Genomic DNA, 17915 nt, shown 5'->3' with positions numbered 1-17915 from the left:
GGATAAATAATCATTCAAATCCGTTGACCCGTTCAGAAGCCATTTCGTGACATACAAACACCATTCCATTTTTATTTATATAGATATATTAGTGTCGCTGCGTTAATTAACATATCTATTTTCGATTTTGTGCAATAGAACTAGTTATAATTAGTTAACAAATTAATAAATGAAGGACAATTTCGCGAGTTGACATATCACAGAACATCGAGTTACATTTGTAATGTTCTCTTTACTACTTTGGTGGGGAACGCCAATACCTGAGCCGATGACACGGAATGACGAGTTTTTTTATGTATATCATATATCGATTAAAAAACATGGTGAAATTTGCTTTACAATTACGTGTGGCGACACTTTTTGGTAGTCCCAAAACCCAGTAAAATTTTACCGACCCCAGTAATTTAATCTTAGTGTGTAGGCAAGCGCAGCAAATCACAGTCAGCGGAGCCAGTGAAACTCACGCCTATTGCTGCTGTAGGCAAAATACCGTTTTGATTCATATTACGGACACTTAAGCACTCAGTGAAGTTTAACTTATCAAAAAGCATATAAAATATATCATTCTGTATGATTCCTCAGCGTCACCGAACTCCTAAACCACTTAACTTTCGGATGGTGGGTGAAGATTTCGATTCCGCAACAAAAAAATATTGAAATAAATGGAAATGTGCATACTTTTCATGATTCTTATTCCGGACGCTTCCTCACTTTTGCCTCATATTCCGGACACTTTGATTCGAATTCCGGACAGCTCATGAAAATCATAGTTGGAAATGCCAAATCATCAATTGAAATTACCCAACCACTAGAGAGACGTGTAAGGTAGTTGAGCATTCTAAATTTTAATAGATTTCCATGAAAAATGCTTATCAAAACGAGCCTCGAAAGTGGGAACTTTTGAACGACAAATATTGAAATATTTCGTGTGAAAAGTTTCCCATACAAAGTAGAGTGTCCGGAATTTGAAGCTGTCCGTAATATGAATCAAAACGGTACCTTGAAAATAGCAAAACACCAGTTGCTAAGGGAAACCCAAAACTACTGTAGAAAAATGTTCTATTTCACACTGCATTTCCCGCATTTACAGCCTTCAATGACACTACTGATTTAGAAAATTCATGTACCCAACATAGGCTACTAGATGAGATTCACAATTTTGAACTACTGTAGGGTAAAAATCTAGTCTTTGCATCCCAACAAATTTGCACTAATCTTCGCCCCTTCATACAAAAAAGTCTTAATTTGTATGAAGGGGGCGAAAACTAAAGCATGGCGAAGACTAATACATCTACCCTATTAGAAGAGCCATGTGATTTTCGCAAAAATTCAAGCCATTACCCTTCCCAACTCTGCTTTCAGGACAGTCTTACACTGAGAGAGAGGAGACAGCTCACTGACAACTGGCTTGTGTTCTTGGCTTCTTAGATTTCTTCTTCTCATATTTGGGTTGTGCACAATGGTTCGGAGAGCACAAACTGGGTCAAAACCATTTTCACATTTCATTTGTAATCAAAAGGATCATAAAATTAAAAATAATTCAGTAGCAATTTGAGTCCAATCGACAATATTTAAATAATCAATGATTTTATATGCGTAAGCACCGGAAAACAACCAGAATTTTCAATCAAATCCAGTTTTAGTTTGGCCAAATTTTGACGGTTTTTCACGCTCTGCCCTTCGAATGTGCGGTTTTCCAGTGACAGTTGATGACAGGTTCCCTTGACTTTTGGGAGCTCGCAATCTAAGCCAGCTGTCTCCTCTCTCTCAGGTCTTACATAGAAACGGCAGGAGTTTGGGGGATGATTGTGTCAGATATGTGTGAAGGCTCGTTGCCTAAGAAATTTGAGAAACATGAATTTGAGTAGTTCGAGCAATGGCTAGTCTTTATGGGAAGTTGCAATTTTGATTACTGCGTCATCTGACCTAAATAATGTACTGCATTCAAACTATCATTTCATTGCAAATTATCAATGTCAACAAATTGAATCATGTTTAAAACTGCAATGCTTACTGTGGTTCATTTGCTCCATGCGGAGATTGCTCACTGCGCGTTATTTCCGCGAGGCAATCCAAATTTTTAAATTTCCCCGCAATAACCAAATTTCTGAAACTATCGCCGAGCTAAAGCTGGGAAACAAAAATTCAATAATGTACCAATTGAAAGTACCGTAATCCGGGGTAACATTGATCATTTTTCTGAATGTTTCTTCAATATTTCGTTTGAAAATGCAAATGTTGCAGGTTTTATATTTTAAAAACAAGTACTGCCACCCATAGCTCGAGACTATATATTGTATTTAGTTTATTGAAAGATTTAAGCATGTTAAAAAAAATGTTTTAGGCGATTTTTTTTATTTAGTTGATATGGGGTAACATTGATCACCTATATAAACAACGTTCGGTAATACTGAAAATATCGTTACTTACTTAAATCATGGCCCCTGAAGCCGAATATGAAGACCAAACGCTTACAAGTCATTTACTTTTTGAGTTATTTTAAAAATAAAAACACATCGAACCGCGGAATACGCCTAAAGGTAGGCAATTTCCTATGGGAATTTTACATTGCTAACAGTAATTCAGTAATGTTGCCTAATTGAGCATACTTATAAAAGTTTTGACAGCGGAATCGTTTTCGGCGATATCATTTTTAGTAAGAACCACATTTTGCTTGCTTATATCGTTTGCAGAACTCATATGAGACACCAATCTTCGGTAGTGTCATCCTTAACAATTTAAATAATTATTTCGAAAAGTTGACAAATTCGCGCATAAGGTAAACGCAATTTTCACAAAAATATTAACTTTTATTTGCTTATGAATATAAGAAACAGAAGCACCGTTCATGATTTGAAAATGTTTCATCAATAAATGATAATACAAACTTTTGATGAGGTGAGTCATTTCGATCAATGTTACCCCGCTGATCAATGATATCCCGGATTACGGTACAAAAAAAAAAAAAAAACAGCATCAAACTGCAGTCCAAATTATATTTTGGCATTGTGCACTAGAAGAAAATTTAAATGAAGTAGAAGAACTTTGTTCGTTCATTATTTTAGCAGATTAGTGCCTTTGAAATCGTGAGGAAGCCGGCCATTGTGCAATCCATGCTTGGATTCCGACATGTGTCGCCTCAACCATGTATTTAACAAAAAATAATTATAAACCTCAAAAACTGAAATGGATGGCCGTTCCAACTATTTCGTAGAAAATTTGATTGTAGATCCGATCATGATTGAAAAATAAACATAATGTTGTTTACATCTAAAATCAGAGGGCAAGGTAACAAAAGGAAAAGGTTTTTATAAACTCTGTTGGGTTCCTGCTCATGCGAAAGTTAACCCTTATAACTGCCAATAAAAGCATAACTGTCCCAGATGGAAAAAGTAGGCATAGAGAAAATAGCGCTTAAAGTCTGAAGTTCGTCTTCTCATACAAATGTTCATAATTTTGTAATACACTTCTACATGCCATATTTATTCAGCACCACGGATTACTCATTTTGCTTCTAGTGATCAGCAAAACATATAACCCAATTCACGTTCTACAGCTGTTATATGGGCAGTGTTTGGATTTTGATCCGAATAAGCCGATCGAGCTGTATTCGGAGGATGTAACAATTCGCGAACTATAACATTTCGTGGCACATCACATTCAGAGAGCCCTATCAATGTAAACATTCACTCTCTCGTTTCTATGTGGCACGAGAGCGTTTAAGAGCAGCAACTCTCAGAGACTGCAACAGTATCGAGCCATTCGCGTAATTTATGTTTTACATAACATTGGTAGAAAAATTCATAATTTCTGGTAATGCAGCCTTTAACAATCTAATTATAATCTATTGGACCATTGAACACTCCTTTGGTTGCAAACATTGCACAGAAAATAAAAAAATATTCGCCTCTGTTTCTTGATCAGATTGAGAGTGGGTTAGCGAATGTTACAAGTGTCGACACACAGTGATCGGCGCCAAACAGTGGTTGGTGTGTGTCTGTCTTGTTTTCGTTCATGGCTCGTTATCTTCAACGAACGATAAATTTCATGCGTGTTGTATGAATGCAGGTGGATAATAAGGCTATCCATGAGCACTTTTCGTGATAGGACTGACAGCCAAAAGTGTGAATGCAACCGAAATGAAAGAGTAAACAAATCATGCGAGTGTTATCGGAGCTTTACATTTTACCGCAGACAGACGTTCAAGTTAGACTCAGCCACTTGTGTAAAAACATGGCCGCCGCAAATCGCCAAGTGGCAATCAGCTAAAAGATGGCGTTAGTGGCGTATGCGTCCCGCCACCAGCCTGATCACATTTCGTTGACAGCATGACACACAACCGCTCCCACAGCCGGCGTGCTCAACGCTAAAAACTATGCACCTTTTTTTTGCGCAGGGTGGGTGATGTTCCCTTTTGGATCTAATTTCTCATGTAAAAGTTAATTAAATCTATTGTAATTTTTACCACAAGTTGGCATTTAATTTACTCACCGATACATGGTAGTATAATACCCTTGATTGATCGTTACTTATGTTAAAGAAATTGGCGTGAAAGTATCACAATTGTGTGAATCATTTTCAAAGTGATTGTTTTGATATTTTTGTTCAGTGGGTGGTGGACTGGGTGGTAAGCGAGAAGATGAAGCCACGTGCTTTCACGAACTGTCACAGTACTGCAGCAATTCGCTCCCTAGGTGACACCACGGTAGAATTTACACAGGAATTTTGAATAAATTTGTTCCTGCTCAAACGTCTGTCTGCGATTTTACTTTGTAATCGGAAAGTCACTCCGATCGCGAAACGTCAAAAGCACATGGTAAACAATAAAAACCAGTTGATCGCAGCTGTCTCATGGATTGCCTTATCGGGATGAAATTATGGCTCGTGTGTCAATGATCGCTAAATTTGCCAAAGCCTGTACTGCCGTGAATCGCAAGTCAGTCTGATCTGCATTTTCGTCAAAGTTGAGTTGAGTTCAGTTTTCAACATCTCTTCCAACGCTCTTTCAGCTACACTTATGAAATCAAGATAGAAAGTGACAGGTTTACTGATCTAAGCAGTCAGTGGGTGCGCGGTGTGGTTAGCTGCGGGGAAGGTGGAAGTGACAGCTGGCGAGTTGGCTAGCTGGCGGGTTTGTGTACACTCTTTTTCACTCTACCGTTTCTATGGGGTTGTTAGGGAATGTTTACTCCAACAAACATAAACTCAGTGAAGTGAAAACTTTCTCCAGCATTGATGAGCTGTTTTGTCGCGAATCAAATCTCCGTCATCAATGTAGTATTCCGGTGTTTGAGTCGAATAAAAATAGATTACTTGAAAAGTAGATTACTTGAAAAGTAGATTATTTGAAAAGTAGGTGGTAATGCATGTTAATGTGGAAATTTCGAATAGTTCTGCGGGTGAGAGCCGCCCACCAACGAAAGAGAGGATGTGCCACGGTGTTCCGTCGGTTGTGTTCTTGTAACTGTAACTCGTAAGTTTATAGTCATTCTACTATCGGTGCATTACCTAGTAAACGAAATTCAGATACTTTGCCACACCTTACCACACACCCACGTTGTCACGCCATGCACCTGATATCCAAACAACCAAAACAAACTCGTCACTTGGCATTTCAAAATGGCGAAATGGGAAATCTGACACATTGGACTACTTCCCTTCTAGATACCTTGAATGAAATAATATGATTTGTTCGGAAAAATTAGGAAAAAACAGCAAGTCAAATTGTCCTATAATGAAAAGTAACCGCATATCAGTCCCACTACAGACTTTCGCACCGTGGAACACAAAACTGTAACTTATTTTGATTGAAAACTTCACAGTCCATTCTATCAATGCCTTTTTTTTTACAGATGGGACTAACTTGCGATTCACGGCAGTGTATATGGGTTGAAAGTTCATATAGCGACTTTTATGCCTTTATTTTACAATATGAGACTGCATCAATTTCATATTTTTCAAACAAAGCGTATCAATTTCCATACGCACAGTAGAGTACATCTTGAAACATAAATTCTACGATTTAAAAATGTGTTGGTTCAAAAATCCAGATGGCAAAAGCATATATGGGCAGTATAAGCCTGAGTGAAATCAAAAATACTAAAACTCTCACCGCTCAGCGAATACTTAATGGTTTCAAATATGTTTTGGTCAGTATACTGGTACACAATGTACCACACATATCTTGGTTTTAAAAAGTAGTTAGAGGGATATTCCTGTGGCCGGAGGTATTCTGGTAAGTAACTGGGACTGGTCGGGTGATAAAAACGATTTTTGAAACATGAAAAGTCAACATATTTAATGCAAAGACTTTAATTTTGATTTGCATAAAAATCAATAAGATCAGATATTCAGCATTATAAATGAAAAGTTTTGTACCGTTAAGAATGTGCCGTATGTGGCCATTCGGACTCAATACCCTGAAGATTTGTTGGACACTAAACTGTTGCAATTCTCGAAAAATAGAGATAAAACAAAATGTTTCACAAAAATGCGTCCCCAAAACTTGTCTCAGATGTTTGGATACAAATTGTACATTTCATCATAAATTTGTGGCGTCACGGGGACCGGAAATGGTCGTTTGTAGGATCAATCAAATGCAGGAAACATGATTTTAGAATTCAATCGTTTTGCACTGATGAGTATTTCCTAAAATTTGTTACTAAAGTGGCCACATTATAGGCGATTCCGTAAACCATCTGTGACTTGAAATTTGCCTACCAGCAGAGGCACAAAAGCACTGAACCCCCCCACCCGACCTGACCCAGTACTCACTGGAATAACTCCAGCCATAACATTGCTTTGGCCAGATATATGTACGAGTATACTGAAAAAAAAGGAAATCCGTTGAGTATTTGCTGTGCTGTGAGAGTCTAAGTTTTTTTCTATTATTTAGAACTTTTTTTTTCAATGAGGTTCCCAAACCCAAACGAATGTATGTGACACTTCGATTGGTTTTGAGTTAAGTAAACTAAAAAATCTGCTGTTTTCAAGCTGTCCTGTTATATTACTAACTACAAATCCGTTCAAGCTGAAAACGGGTGAACCGAGATTTATGCTCTTGGAAATTTGAAGTTTGGCTTCGTTTCATCTTCACCTTAAAGGATATTGTCGTCCAACAGAAAATATGACAAAATTCGTAGAAAATTCGCATGTTTTTGACTCCTATACAATTTGCATGAAAAACAGAATAAAAAAATCAACTTGCTTAAACCAGGTTTTTGTCGCTAACACCCTTTTGTATCAAACCCTCTCGAACATTTGAGTAAAATATAAAATTGATTGAGATTTTTCCTCATTTACAGGCCCTCTACATGTTGGAATTTCTGGAGCTGAACAGTCTACTAGGAGTGACACACTTCACTTTCTATAATCACACGATTGGACCTAAAGCGAGCTGTATCCTGCAGCACTATGTAACTGGAAATCTCCCACCATTGATAACCCCATTTGCCCCAGTCAGGGATCGAACGAACACCGGTCCATCCGTTGAGAGCAACAATGTTCCCCAAGAGGAGATGGCTCCTACGAAGCTGAGCGACAATACATCGTACCAGAAGCCGAAGATTACTGTAAATATTTTGCCGTGGAATTTGAGAATGCGATCCCAGAAGGAGATTCGCACGGAAGGGTTGTTTGCATCGTTGAACGATTGCCTCTATCGAAGCATGTACAGGTGAGTTGAATCGATTGGAGGTCGACATTCGCTTAGCCGATTTTTTACTTTAATGAGTATTTTTATCTAGCATGAGCCCTAGATACTTAACTCCATCTGACTAACTTATTTGGAACCTTCTCACCGTGATAATATGTCTACTTTTCAAATAAAAAGCTTTTGGTTTATGTGGGAATATTTTAAGTTAAAGTTTTGAAAGCATTAGGAGAAATCTTCCACTTTTGCAAGTATGAAGAAAAAACATCCAAACTTTTTTGCAATCTACTACAGATGACACGCAGGCTTCGTTATTTGGCGGCCTGTGTCGTCCAAAAACAAAGGATTTTGACATCCCTGAGGTAACTCAGGGACAGGTTTGACAGATTACTTTGAATTATTCTAACAATGTCTATTGGAATATTAAACTTTTTCAATTTAACAATCAAGCCTTCATGCTAAACACTGTCGAATGTTTTTTTTTACGTCTAGAAAAGCAAGACCATAATAATGGCCAAATTTATTACTCTTAAGTGTTGATGCCCATGTTGGAATCCGTACCATTGACAAAATGTGAATTTTCCTTGATGTGGACCAACATTCTGTTCAAAATGAATTTCTCAAAAAAAAAAAAACTACTGAATGAGGAAAGCAAACTAATTGAATGATAGCTAGAAGCTTCTGCAGGATTTTTGTCCGGTTTTAAAATTTATACAACTTTGGTATTTTTTCACATGTCAGGAAAATAGTATCAGACTCTCTCTAATAAAAATTGGAACTCGGCTAAACGAATGTCGACCACTTTGCTGTATATTGGAACGATGTTAATCAAGCTTCTATTCTTCGCAGGTACTCTCATGTTGCACTGATTGATTTAGATGAATTTATCATACCACACCACAACGATACTTTGATCGATCTTATAAAGTAAGATCTTGTGACTTTTCCCAACTTGAATCATTACAATAACTAATACTCTTTTAGTTGGCTGTCGAAGCGGATCAATAGCAGAAATACGGGAGCTTATTCCTTCCAGAATGCATTTTTCTATTTGCAATTTGCGGACGATGTTTCTATGATGGATGATGGATCGCCCGAGGCAGATCTTCGAGCAGCTCTTACGACGCAGAGGAAGACAAGACGGCGCTCGAAACTGCACCCACAAAAGCAACGCTCAAAGTACATTTGTAAACCGGAAGCCGTCATCGAAGCTGGCAATCACTTTGTGTGGGAATTTTGCCCCGGCCGGGGATCGCTCAATGTGCCAGCCGATGCAGCTATTCTGCATCACTATAGGGTAAGTCTTTGCTATTAGGGCCCAGTTTTATTTAAAAATCTTTAAATACACCTTCTAATAAGGTTCATTCACAAATTTTATAATGCCAAAAATGGGCTTTTTTGATACCCACCCAATTCCTCGTAACGCTTTTTGTGTGAATTTTTCAAATTTTGTATGAGCTACAACATTTTAAGGATACCCACCCACCCTCTTCAGCGTGATTATTTAGAGTAAAGTGGGGCAAAAGTTCGAGTGGGGTAAGAGTTTCTTTTTAAGATATCTAGCTCAATTTAAAACAAATCTTATAAATGTCATGGTGGTTCAAAAGCTATTCAAGTAAGAGACTTTCAATCCAAATATCATAAAAATCGATTGAGATTTGGAAAAGTTATGGCAATTTGTTGTTTTCCGACGTAAATATTGTAATATTTGGTCAAACTTTCGTTGCATTGAACCAATTGAAGATAAAATCTTTTTCAATATTTTATGTAAGGGCGTTTCTAGGCCTATAATAAGGTTGCTTTGAAGTGTATTAGTTTTTGCATAAATGCTTGAAAACAATTTTTGGCCCATAGTGGGGCAAAAGTTCGAATCAGCGGGGCAAAAGTTCGACCCATGTATAAGCTCACGGAAAAATTTGCAAATTGCCTAAAATCCACATATTATCTTCAAATTTAGTTAAATTTGTCTGATCGTGTGAAAATTGTCACCAAAATTTTACATTTCCACTTAGTTTTGCGAAAAAACTGCTATTTTTGAGTATATTACAGTTAACCCGGTTTTGGGCAATTTTTTGATGAAAATTTAGTGTGTATATTTCGTCAAACTTAAGTTTACGGCTGGTGTAAAGTATGCCTGTCATAAAAGGATCGATATTTTGTGTTTTAGTCAGCAAACTTTTGCCCCACACTAGATTCGAACTCTTGCCCCACCGGTGGGGCAAAAGTTCGAATAAGACAATTAATTTTGAAACTGTTATAACTAAAAATGGGTAAATATTTTGACACAAGTTTGTTCAGCAAAATTATAGCCAATATGTTGAAGGTTCACTGTACGGTATTTGTTTTGTTTTAACTGCTATTGTTTTCCTGGAAACTTTGATTATACCACTAAGGTCGAACTTTTGCCCCACCTTACTCTAAGCAAAATTTATCAAGCCAAGAAGGGCTTTACTAGCATATACCCTATGAGTTATAGAATAATCAATTCTATTGTTGCGGTAGTGTGACTCAGGGTAGAGTATAGCTGTTATAATTATTTTTGTAATATATTCTAAAGATTACTAAAGGAACTTCAGATCCATTGTGTACAACCAGCGTATTCGTGGTGTTCCACGAAATCGCCGACCACTATCTGGTTTTCTGCTGAATATTATTTTCACAATTCTTCCATCCGACATTCGCACTAAGCATCCAGCATACTGAAATCTGCCGTATTTCACACGCTTGATAATATTCTTTTCTTTATACGCTTGATTGCTGACTTTACTTTTGATGGCGCTACGTCCTTCGAGACATGATCTGTGCCACAATATTACGCCAACTAACTCGATCCATGGCTGCTAACCTCCAGTTTCTCGATCGCCCCACACTTCCACGATCCTGCTCCACTTGGTCAAACCACCTAGCTCGTTGCGCTCCTCTTCGTCTTGAACCGGCCGGATTTGAGGTGAACACAATTTTTGCAGGGTTGTTGTCCGGCATCGTACCCTTCCAGCTTTGGCGACTTTCTGGATACTGGGTTCACCCTAGAATTGCGCAAGTTCTTGGTTCATTCTATTCCTCCATACACCGTTCTCACATACTCCGCCAAAGATCGTCCTAAGCAAACGTCCTTCAAAAACTCCTACCGGGCTTATCAGCGTCTTGTACATGGTACACTTAGTACGGAGGTGAAGTTTGCCAGACCGCAAGGTCTTGTGGAGTCCGTAGTAAGCTTGACTTCCGGCAATGATACGTCTTCGAATTTCTCTGCTGCAGTTGTTATCCGACGTCATCAATGATCCAAGGTAAACAAATTCGTCCACCGCCTCAAACTGTATCGCGCTCGGTTCCTCCAGCCAGCAGATATTACGTCTTCGACGTATTCACCCTCAATCCAACCTGGTCTACTTCACGTTTCAGTCTGGTATACTGTTCAGAAACCACCTGGAATGTTCTTCCGACAATGTCCACGTCGTCAGCGAAACAGATGAACTGGCTGGATTTAATGAAGATTGTGCCCTGCATGTTGAAGCCCGCCCGTTTCACAACACCTTCTAGCACAATATTGAACAGGAGGCAGGGAAGACCATCGCCTTGTCGATGTCCTTTGAGTGTTTCAAACGGGTCCGATAACGCAGCACTGCACACTATCCATCGCTGCCTTCATCAGTCTAGTCTGTTTCCTGGGAAAACCATTCTCGTCCATTATCTTCCATAACATTAAGATTTGATCTGTTGTCGATCGCCCGTCTACAAAACCGGCTTAATAACTTCCCACAAATCTGCTTGCCAGTGGCGATAGATGGCGGAAGATGATCTGGGAAAGTACTTTATAGGCTGCGTTAAGAATGGTGATCGCTCGATAGTTCTCACATTCTAACTTGTCACCCTTTTTGTATATTGGGTATATTATTCCCTTCTTCCACTACTCCGGTAGCTGTTCAGTATACCAGATCCTGGCTATCAATCGGAACAGGCAAGTAGCCAACCTGTCCGGGCCCATTTTAATAAGTTCCTCTTCAATACCATTCTTTCCAGTTGCTTTGTTGTTCTTGAACTGAAGCTACCTATTGTGGGAGTTGGCACGTCTCCCTCATCCGCCGTGCTGATGAAGCCATTTCTCCTGCGGCCTTGGTCATCCTCCTTTGCACCATACAGGTGTTCATCGTAGTGTTGCTTCCACCTTTCAACCCCCTCACGTTCGTCCGTCAAGTTACCTTCATTCATATCCCGGCTCGCGGCACAAAGCCTTTGCGGGATGCATTGAGTTTCTTGTAGAGCTTACGCGTTTCTTGAGAATGATACAGCTCTTCGCACTCCAACTCCTCCAGGCGGCGCTTTTCATCCCGGAATAGATGGGTTTGCTGTCTTCGCTTCTGTTTGTTTCGTTCCATGTTTTGACGGATGCTTTGCTGCAGCATAATCACCCGCGCTGCATTCTTCTCGTCCAAAACCGTCTGACACTCCTCGTCGAACCAACCGTTCCGTCGATTTTTTTCCCCGAACCCAATGGCACCTTTCACTGCGTTGTTTATGACTGCTTTGACACTACTCCAGCAGTCCTCATGAGGGGCTTCGGTGAGTTCTCCCTCTTCCGGCAACGCTGCTTCAAGGCTTTGCGCGTAATCAGTTGTGACTTCGGGTAGCTTGAGGCAATGTTGTTCACAACTGAAAGTCTTTGGCGCACTTTAACCATCTCAAGGTAGTGGTCCGAATTGATGTTTGCGCCGTGATAGGTTCTGACGTCGATAATGTTCGAAAAGTGTCTGTAATTCAATCAAAACGTGTTCGATTTGCGATTCAGTCTGTTGGGATGATCTCCAGGTGTACCGATACGGGAGACTGTGCTGGAAGTAGGTACAACGTATGGCCATGTTCATGGAGGCGGTGAAATCAATCAGTCTAAAGCCGTTTTCGTTCGTAAGCTGGTGAGCGCTGAGCTTCCTTATAATCGGTCTGAATTCCTCCTCCTGGCCAACCTTAGCGTTGAGATCTCCGATAACGATTTTGACATCATGGCTTCGGCAGCTGTCTTATTCACGTTCCTGTTTCACGTAGAAAGCGTCCTTATCGTTATCATTACTTGCTAGGTGAGGGCTGTGCACGTTGATTATGCTTATATTGAAGAAACGGCCTTTGATCCTTAACTTGCACATTCTGTTGTCGATTGGTCACCATCCAATCACGCCACTCTGCATTTTGCTCATCACGATAAAAGCTGTACCCAGCTCGTGTCTATTGCCACAGCTCTGGTAGATCCCTATACGTATGCACTGTCGACCCTTTCCAGCAAACCGCTCTGATAAGCTACACCCTCGGTAGAGAGGAGCCCCTCTTCCCTGTCAGCATACGACCAAGGTCCCACCGGGATTGGCTACCCGATCTTCCCTACGGTTACTCGTATCCCAAGCGGCACCATGGGGCGGTCGATATAGGAGTTACTGGACAAGAGGCTAAAGACCACAAATGGGGTCTATGTTATACCTGCAGGTACACGAAGTACCAATAGTACGCATTGTCCAGTGATTTACCACCCAACATGCTCCCATCCTTAGTCCCGCAAATCTCGGCTCGCGGCACGAAGCCGTTGCGGAATGCGTTGAGCTTCTGATAGAACTTACGTGTTTCTTGAGATAGGCACAGCTGTTCCATCTTCTCGCACTCCGTCTCCTTCAGGCGGCGTTTTTTCTCCCGATAGAGAAGGGTCTGCTGTTGCAGTTTCCGTCTTTAATGTTCCCCGTTCTGCCGGGTCTTTTGCTGCAGCATGACCGCCCGTGTTACATTCTTCTCCTCAAGAGTCTGCCTACATTCCTTGTCGAACCAATCGTTCTGTCGACTCCGTTTAACGTACCCAACAATGTTCTCGCCTGCGACGTTGATGGCTGCTTTTATTGTACTCCAAAAGTCCTCGAGAGGGATTTCGGCGAGCAAATTAAGCAAATAAATTGCCATACAAGCTGATGAACTTGCATGCAATTTGGCTGAAATAGTCAAATTCTGCATTTTCAACAGCCAATACCTCAAAAACTAGACGTGCTATGATATGTTTGAGAACAGCAACGGATTCAGCAAGCCCAAATTAAGTTAATAGCGGTATTTTGGTGCTTGAAACAAAAACGTGTTTCGCAGCGTAGTCGGTCTGAACTCCTCCTCCTGGCCAACCTGAGCGTTTAGATCTCTTGTGATGATTTTAACGTCGTGGCTTGGGCAGTTGTCGTACTCGCATTCGAGCTGCGCGTAAAAACCGTCTTTATCATCATCAGTGCTTCCGGAGTAAGAGCTGTGCACGTTGATTATGCTGAAGTTGAATACCGGCCTTCCCAATAACAGTTTCATTAGCTAACATGCTGTTTGTACAGCTCATTTTAGCTGAATAAATTATGATAAAGCTAATGTTACTTGGTCCTCAACATCTGCCACCACCTGATCACGCGTCTCTGCATATCATCAATCTCTATAAAAGTTGTTCCCAGCTCATGTGCGTTGCCGCAGCTCTGGTTGATGATATGGTTACCTCTAAACGTTTGCACAATTGATCCTTTCCAACACACTTCCTGCAACGCTACGATGCTCAGCACATTGGCGATTATGCGTATGCTCCCGATGAAGTTAAGAGATTTACAGTTGCACGTATCGAGCTTCTAATCGCTAGTCCCTTTACGTCTCTGTGTCTTGATTTTTATTCGACTGGCTTGCAGGGCCTGCCATCAACCCCCTAGATTTTCCGGAGGACCATTCCCCCTAAATGTTCGGAGGGCCATAGTACGCAGTTTAGCTTAGAGTCCTTCTTTGGCACTCGGACGATGATCAGCCGCCCCTGACATGGTGAACAGACGATGTTGGGAACCGCTCCTAACATGGAGTACAGATGCTCCAGGTTTGCGGAAGCAAACCCCCTTCTCTGTCGACAAACGATCCATGTTCCCAACGGGGTTGGTTACCCGATCTTCCCTAAGGTTGCTCGTACCCCGGCCAATACGAGGAGGTAGGGATAGGAGTTGCTGGGCAGGAGGCTAAGGACCGCACAGAGGGTTCTATTTTATTCCTTCAGATACGCGAGGTACCAATGGTACGCCATGCCCAACCATTACCAACCTGGTCAGGATCCTGATATATCCGAAAAACTGTTTAATGCTAACTAGCGCCGCCTGGTGCCAAAATTTTGAATTTCTTGGCTTAAATCATGAAAGCCCTTGAGCTTCTGAATAACTTTGCCGAAGACGCCATTTCAGGCTCCTGAGATATTTGCAAAACAAAACTTGTATGCACACCAGCGCTGCCTGGTGGTGAAATTTAGGAGCTGAATAGTCACCGCATGTCAGCCAGCCCTTGAGCTTGTAAACCACTTTGTCGAAGATGGTTTTTCTATATTTAATCTAGATCGCGTTGAACATGAAAAACCAAGGGTACAACGCGCGACTACTCGCGTTACAAACATTCGCGCGTCGGGGGTGGGACGTTTCGCATAAGGACATTTGGCATCATTAGAATTATATGTCCTTGAAATGCTACTTGTTCTTACATGAAAGTGCTTTATGCGACACGTCTTTATGCAAAATGGGGTACCCCCCACGCGACAACCGAGAGACTTATTTTATGAAACCCTAAATGTTATTTTGTACAAGATCGATTGCATAAACTGATAGAAATCAATGAAAAACTGGTTTTGTATAAATTAATTTTACAAAATTCAAATTCCAAAGGATAACATATCAAAAGGTTGTGAAATAGTGATCAATTTGCCCTCGAATTGTGGTACTATAGTTTTCGAGCATGGACAACGACTGCCTCAGTATGCACCCTAGCCGAAAAAAAACTCTCAGAGCATTAATAATAAACACGGGTCTAAAGTTTTCGAATTTCCTATCATCCTATGCACAAAATTTGAATATTATTAGAGCACTTTTGGAAAACCTATTTTTCTCCGGTGTTGCCTGTTTCAACCCGGGGAAACCCCAAATTTTGTTTTATCTTGGTATAACTTTTTAGTTTAAACTGGGAAAAACTTTGGCTTTGTTGCAGTCTCCTGTAAATTGATTGGAGAATCTTCAAAATAGTAATGAATGACACTCATCAACTGTCTTTACGTGATCATGGCAACGAGTGAACTCGGCACCACACAAACGTCAAATTAGTAAAGCCGTACATTGGACCATAGCGCTACTTGTGATTTGAAATGTAATTAGAATCTTTACGCCCATATATTTTGTTGGTTTTGTCAAAACTTCAAGGGCTAAACTACCCAAAATAAATTTCGCTGAAAATTTCACAGAAGCTTTTAAGGCTCCATATGAACAAATCCAGGGATTGTAACTGTACATTATTGCGGTTTGATAATTGTGGGCAACCCTAGTTGTTACACATGCATTCATGTTCAGAAGGATGATACAAATTCATGCTTTGATTATTCTCAGGTATGTGAGTTTGGTGGCGACGACTGCATCAAGTCACCATCAGTGGTGGACCGAACTGCTCATCGGTACTCCAAACGGCTACTGGACAGGGTTGGCACAGTGTACAACTACCTTAAGGATACATGCAACCTTCCGGACATTCCACATGCCCCAACGAAGCCTCCACCGACGCGTAAGAAACAGCTCAAAATCCGAATCCCGGACCGACCAGCATCGCTGGCAGCATCCTCCAAAACTGGCAACACTGTAGATAGTATCAAAATGGACGCTAGTGCTAACAATAACAGCAGCAGGAGTACATTCGCTAGCTCTTTAATCAGAGTGATTTCGAATCAACAGGTGTAATCTGTTCTTTTTTTCTGGGAAAGGGTATTTTTATATTAAAGTATATTATATTAATAGAAAGGAAAGTTTTAAGAAAGAAAAAAACTCGCAAATTCGTAACTGCTTTCAATGACACTTTATGATTGGGTTTACTTACTATTCTTATCAGTAGACTATAGTTTAGGTAAAGCAGAACGAATATCAAAAAGCAAGTGACAGCACAATCTTTTATTTGTTACTACTAGCAGTTTAATCGAATATCTACCAAACTATTCCAAGCTTTTAGCCAAGCAGAAGTAAAATGCAGTTCAAATTTTTGCTTAATGGATAAATACTGCGGCTAGGTACCATGCTCTAAGCTCACTACAAGAACATTTTTAGGAAGGCTTATCGTCAAACAGCCTACAAATATCGCAAATTAGTTCACTTGTTATATGTAACAACGCAAGCACACTTTCAATTCTTTTTCAAAGTAACGGAATGAGTGCGATACATTTGGAAGGGTACAAGCAAATGCATGCGAATTGTCACAAGCTAAACCAGATCAAATAATAATCAAAACTTGCATCTTAACACAAGTAAAGTCATAGAAAACCGCATATCAAAGTAGGTACTTCATTCCTAGCTCAGAGTTTTAGTTACTTGATATATTGGAATCCGTAGAAACTTACGTGGCAAACTGGAAATGGAGGTGAAGTGGAAGAAGCAGGGATCGTTACTTTAGCTCAAACAAAATATTCTAACAGTGAAGTGGACTATCGAGATATGTATTACGCAGATAACGCAACACACCGATAACTAAATTTATTATAACAACCTACCCAAAACACTTAAGTATAAATTGATGCAATACGAACATCAAACATGGTTTGTGAGAAAGCGAGAAAAAATAAGATGAAAAGTTTCGAACAGCACTTCTGATGTTAAATTATTGGCTGCATAATATCACACTCAATCCTTATGTTGCACAGTTATCAAATCAGTTTGCTTATGTCCAATAGTAAGATCGCCATTATGGACTTCTTTATTGTTTGTATTTTGAACTTCGGCTGTGAAGCTTTCTTCCATGACGGGCATACTTAAGAAACCCAAACTTGCAAGCGTACAAGAATTGTGGAATGTAACCGTTGGCTCGGAAACTGTTGAATCTTGGATGGCCAACAGACTGTTGAAGACTGTAAAGTGCTTGCACTGACAACAATCGAAAGCCAATTGATACACCTTTGGGTTTATTTTACGGCTGGCGTGAGGTGAGAATTATCGGTGTCGTATAACGAGGTGACAATTCTCGACTCGAGTGAAGTGACTCGCCGTGTAAATCAAATGGAGAGTCACTACACTCGAGTCGAGAATTGTCACCTCGCTATACGAGACCGACAATTGTCACCTCACGCCAGTCGTAGAATAAACCCACTTGACTTCCATACATATCCAAGGATTCCAAATACGCCCAATCTGGACTGTAGCCTGTAGGACTTAATCAAGAAACTTAATCAAATAAAACTGCATTCGCCCAATTTTTTATTCGGTTCTTTTTTTTGCAC

The 17915-nt window shown here is 40.2% G+C and overlaps 1 protein-coding gene across 2 annotated transcripts in view; it reads left to right on the top strand.

The window, feature by feature from the left end:
* LOC5566254 overlaps window positions 1-17285 on the top strand; it is a 48449-nt gene extending 31164 nt beyond the window's left edge. For both annotated transcript variants that reach the window (XM_021845283.1, XM_001650581.2), the window contains exons 8-11: window positions 7305-7675; window positions 8501-8578; window positions 8636-8948; window positions 16048-17285. In XM_021845283.1, the coding sequence (XP_021700975.1) occupies window positions 7305-7675; window positions 8501-8578; window positions 8636-8948; window positions 16048-16392 (1107 nt within the window). In that variant the 3' untranslated portion in view covers window positions 16393-17285. The remainder of the gene's footprint in view (window positions 1-7304; window positions 7676-8500; window positions 8579-8635; window positions 8949-16047) is intronic.
* Window positions 17286-17915: the final 630 nt, after the last annotated feature.

This window comes from Aedes aegypti, chromosome 2 (genome assembly GCF_002204515.2).
Source record: "Aedes aegypti strain LVP_AGWG chromosome 2, AaegL5.0 Primary Assembly, whole genome shotgun sequence".
Classification (NCBI taxonomy): domain Eukaryota; kingdom Metazoa; phylum Arthropoda; class Insecta; order Diptera; family Culicidae; genus Aedes; species Aedes aegypti.
Note: the sequence above shows the minus strand (reverse complement) of the source record. Positions and strands in the feature narration are given on the sequence as shown.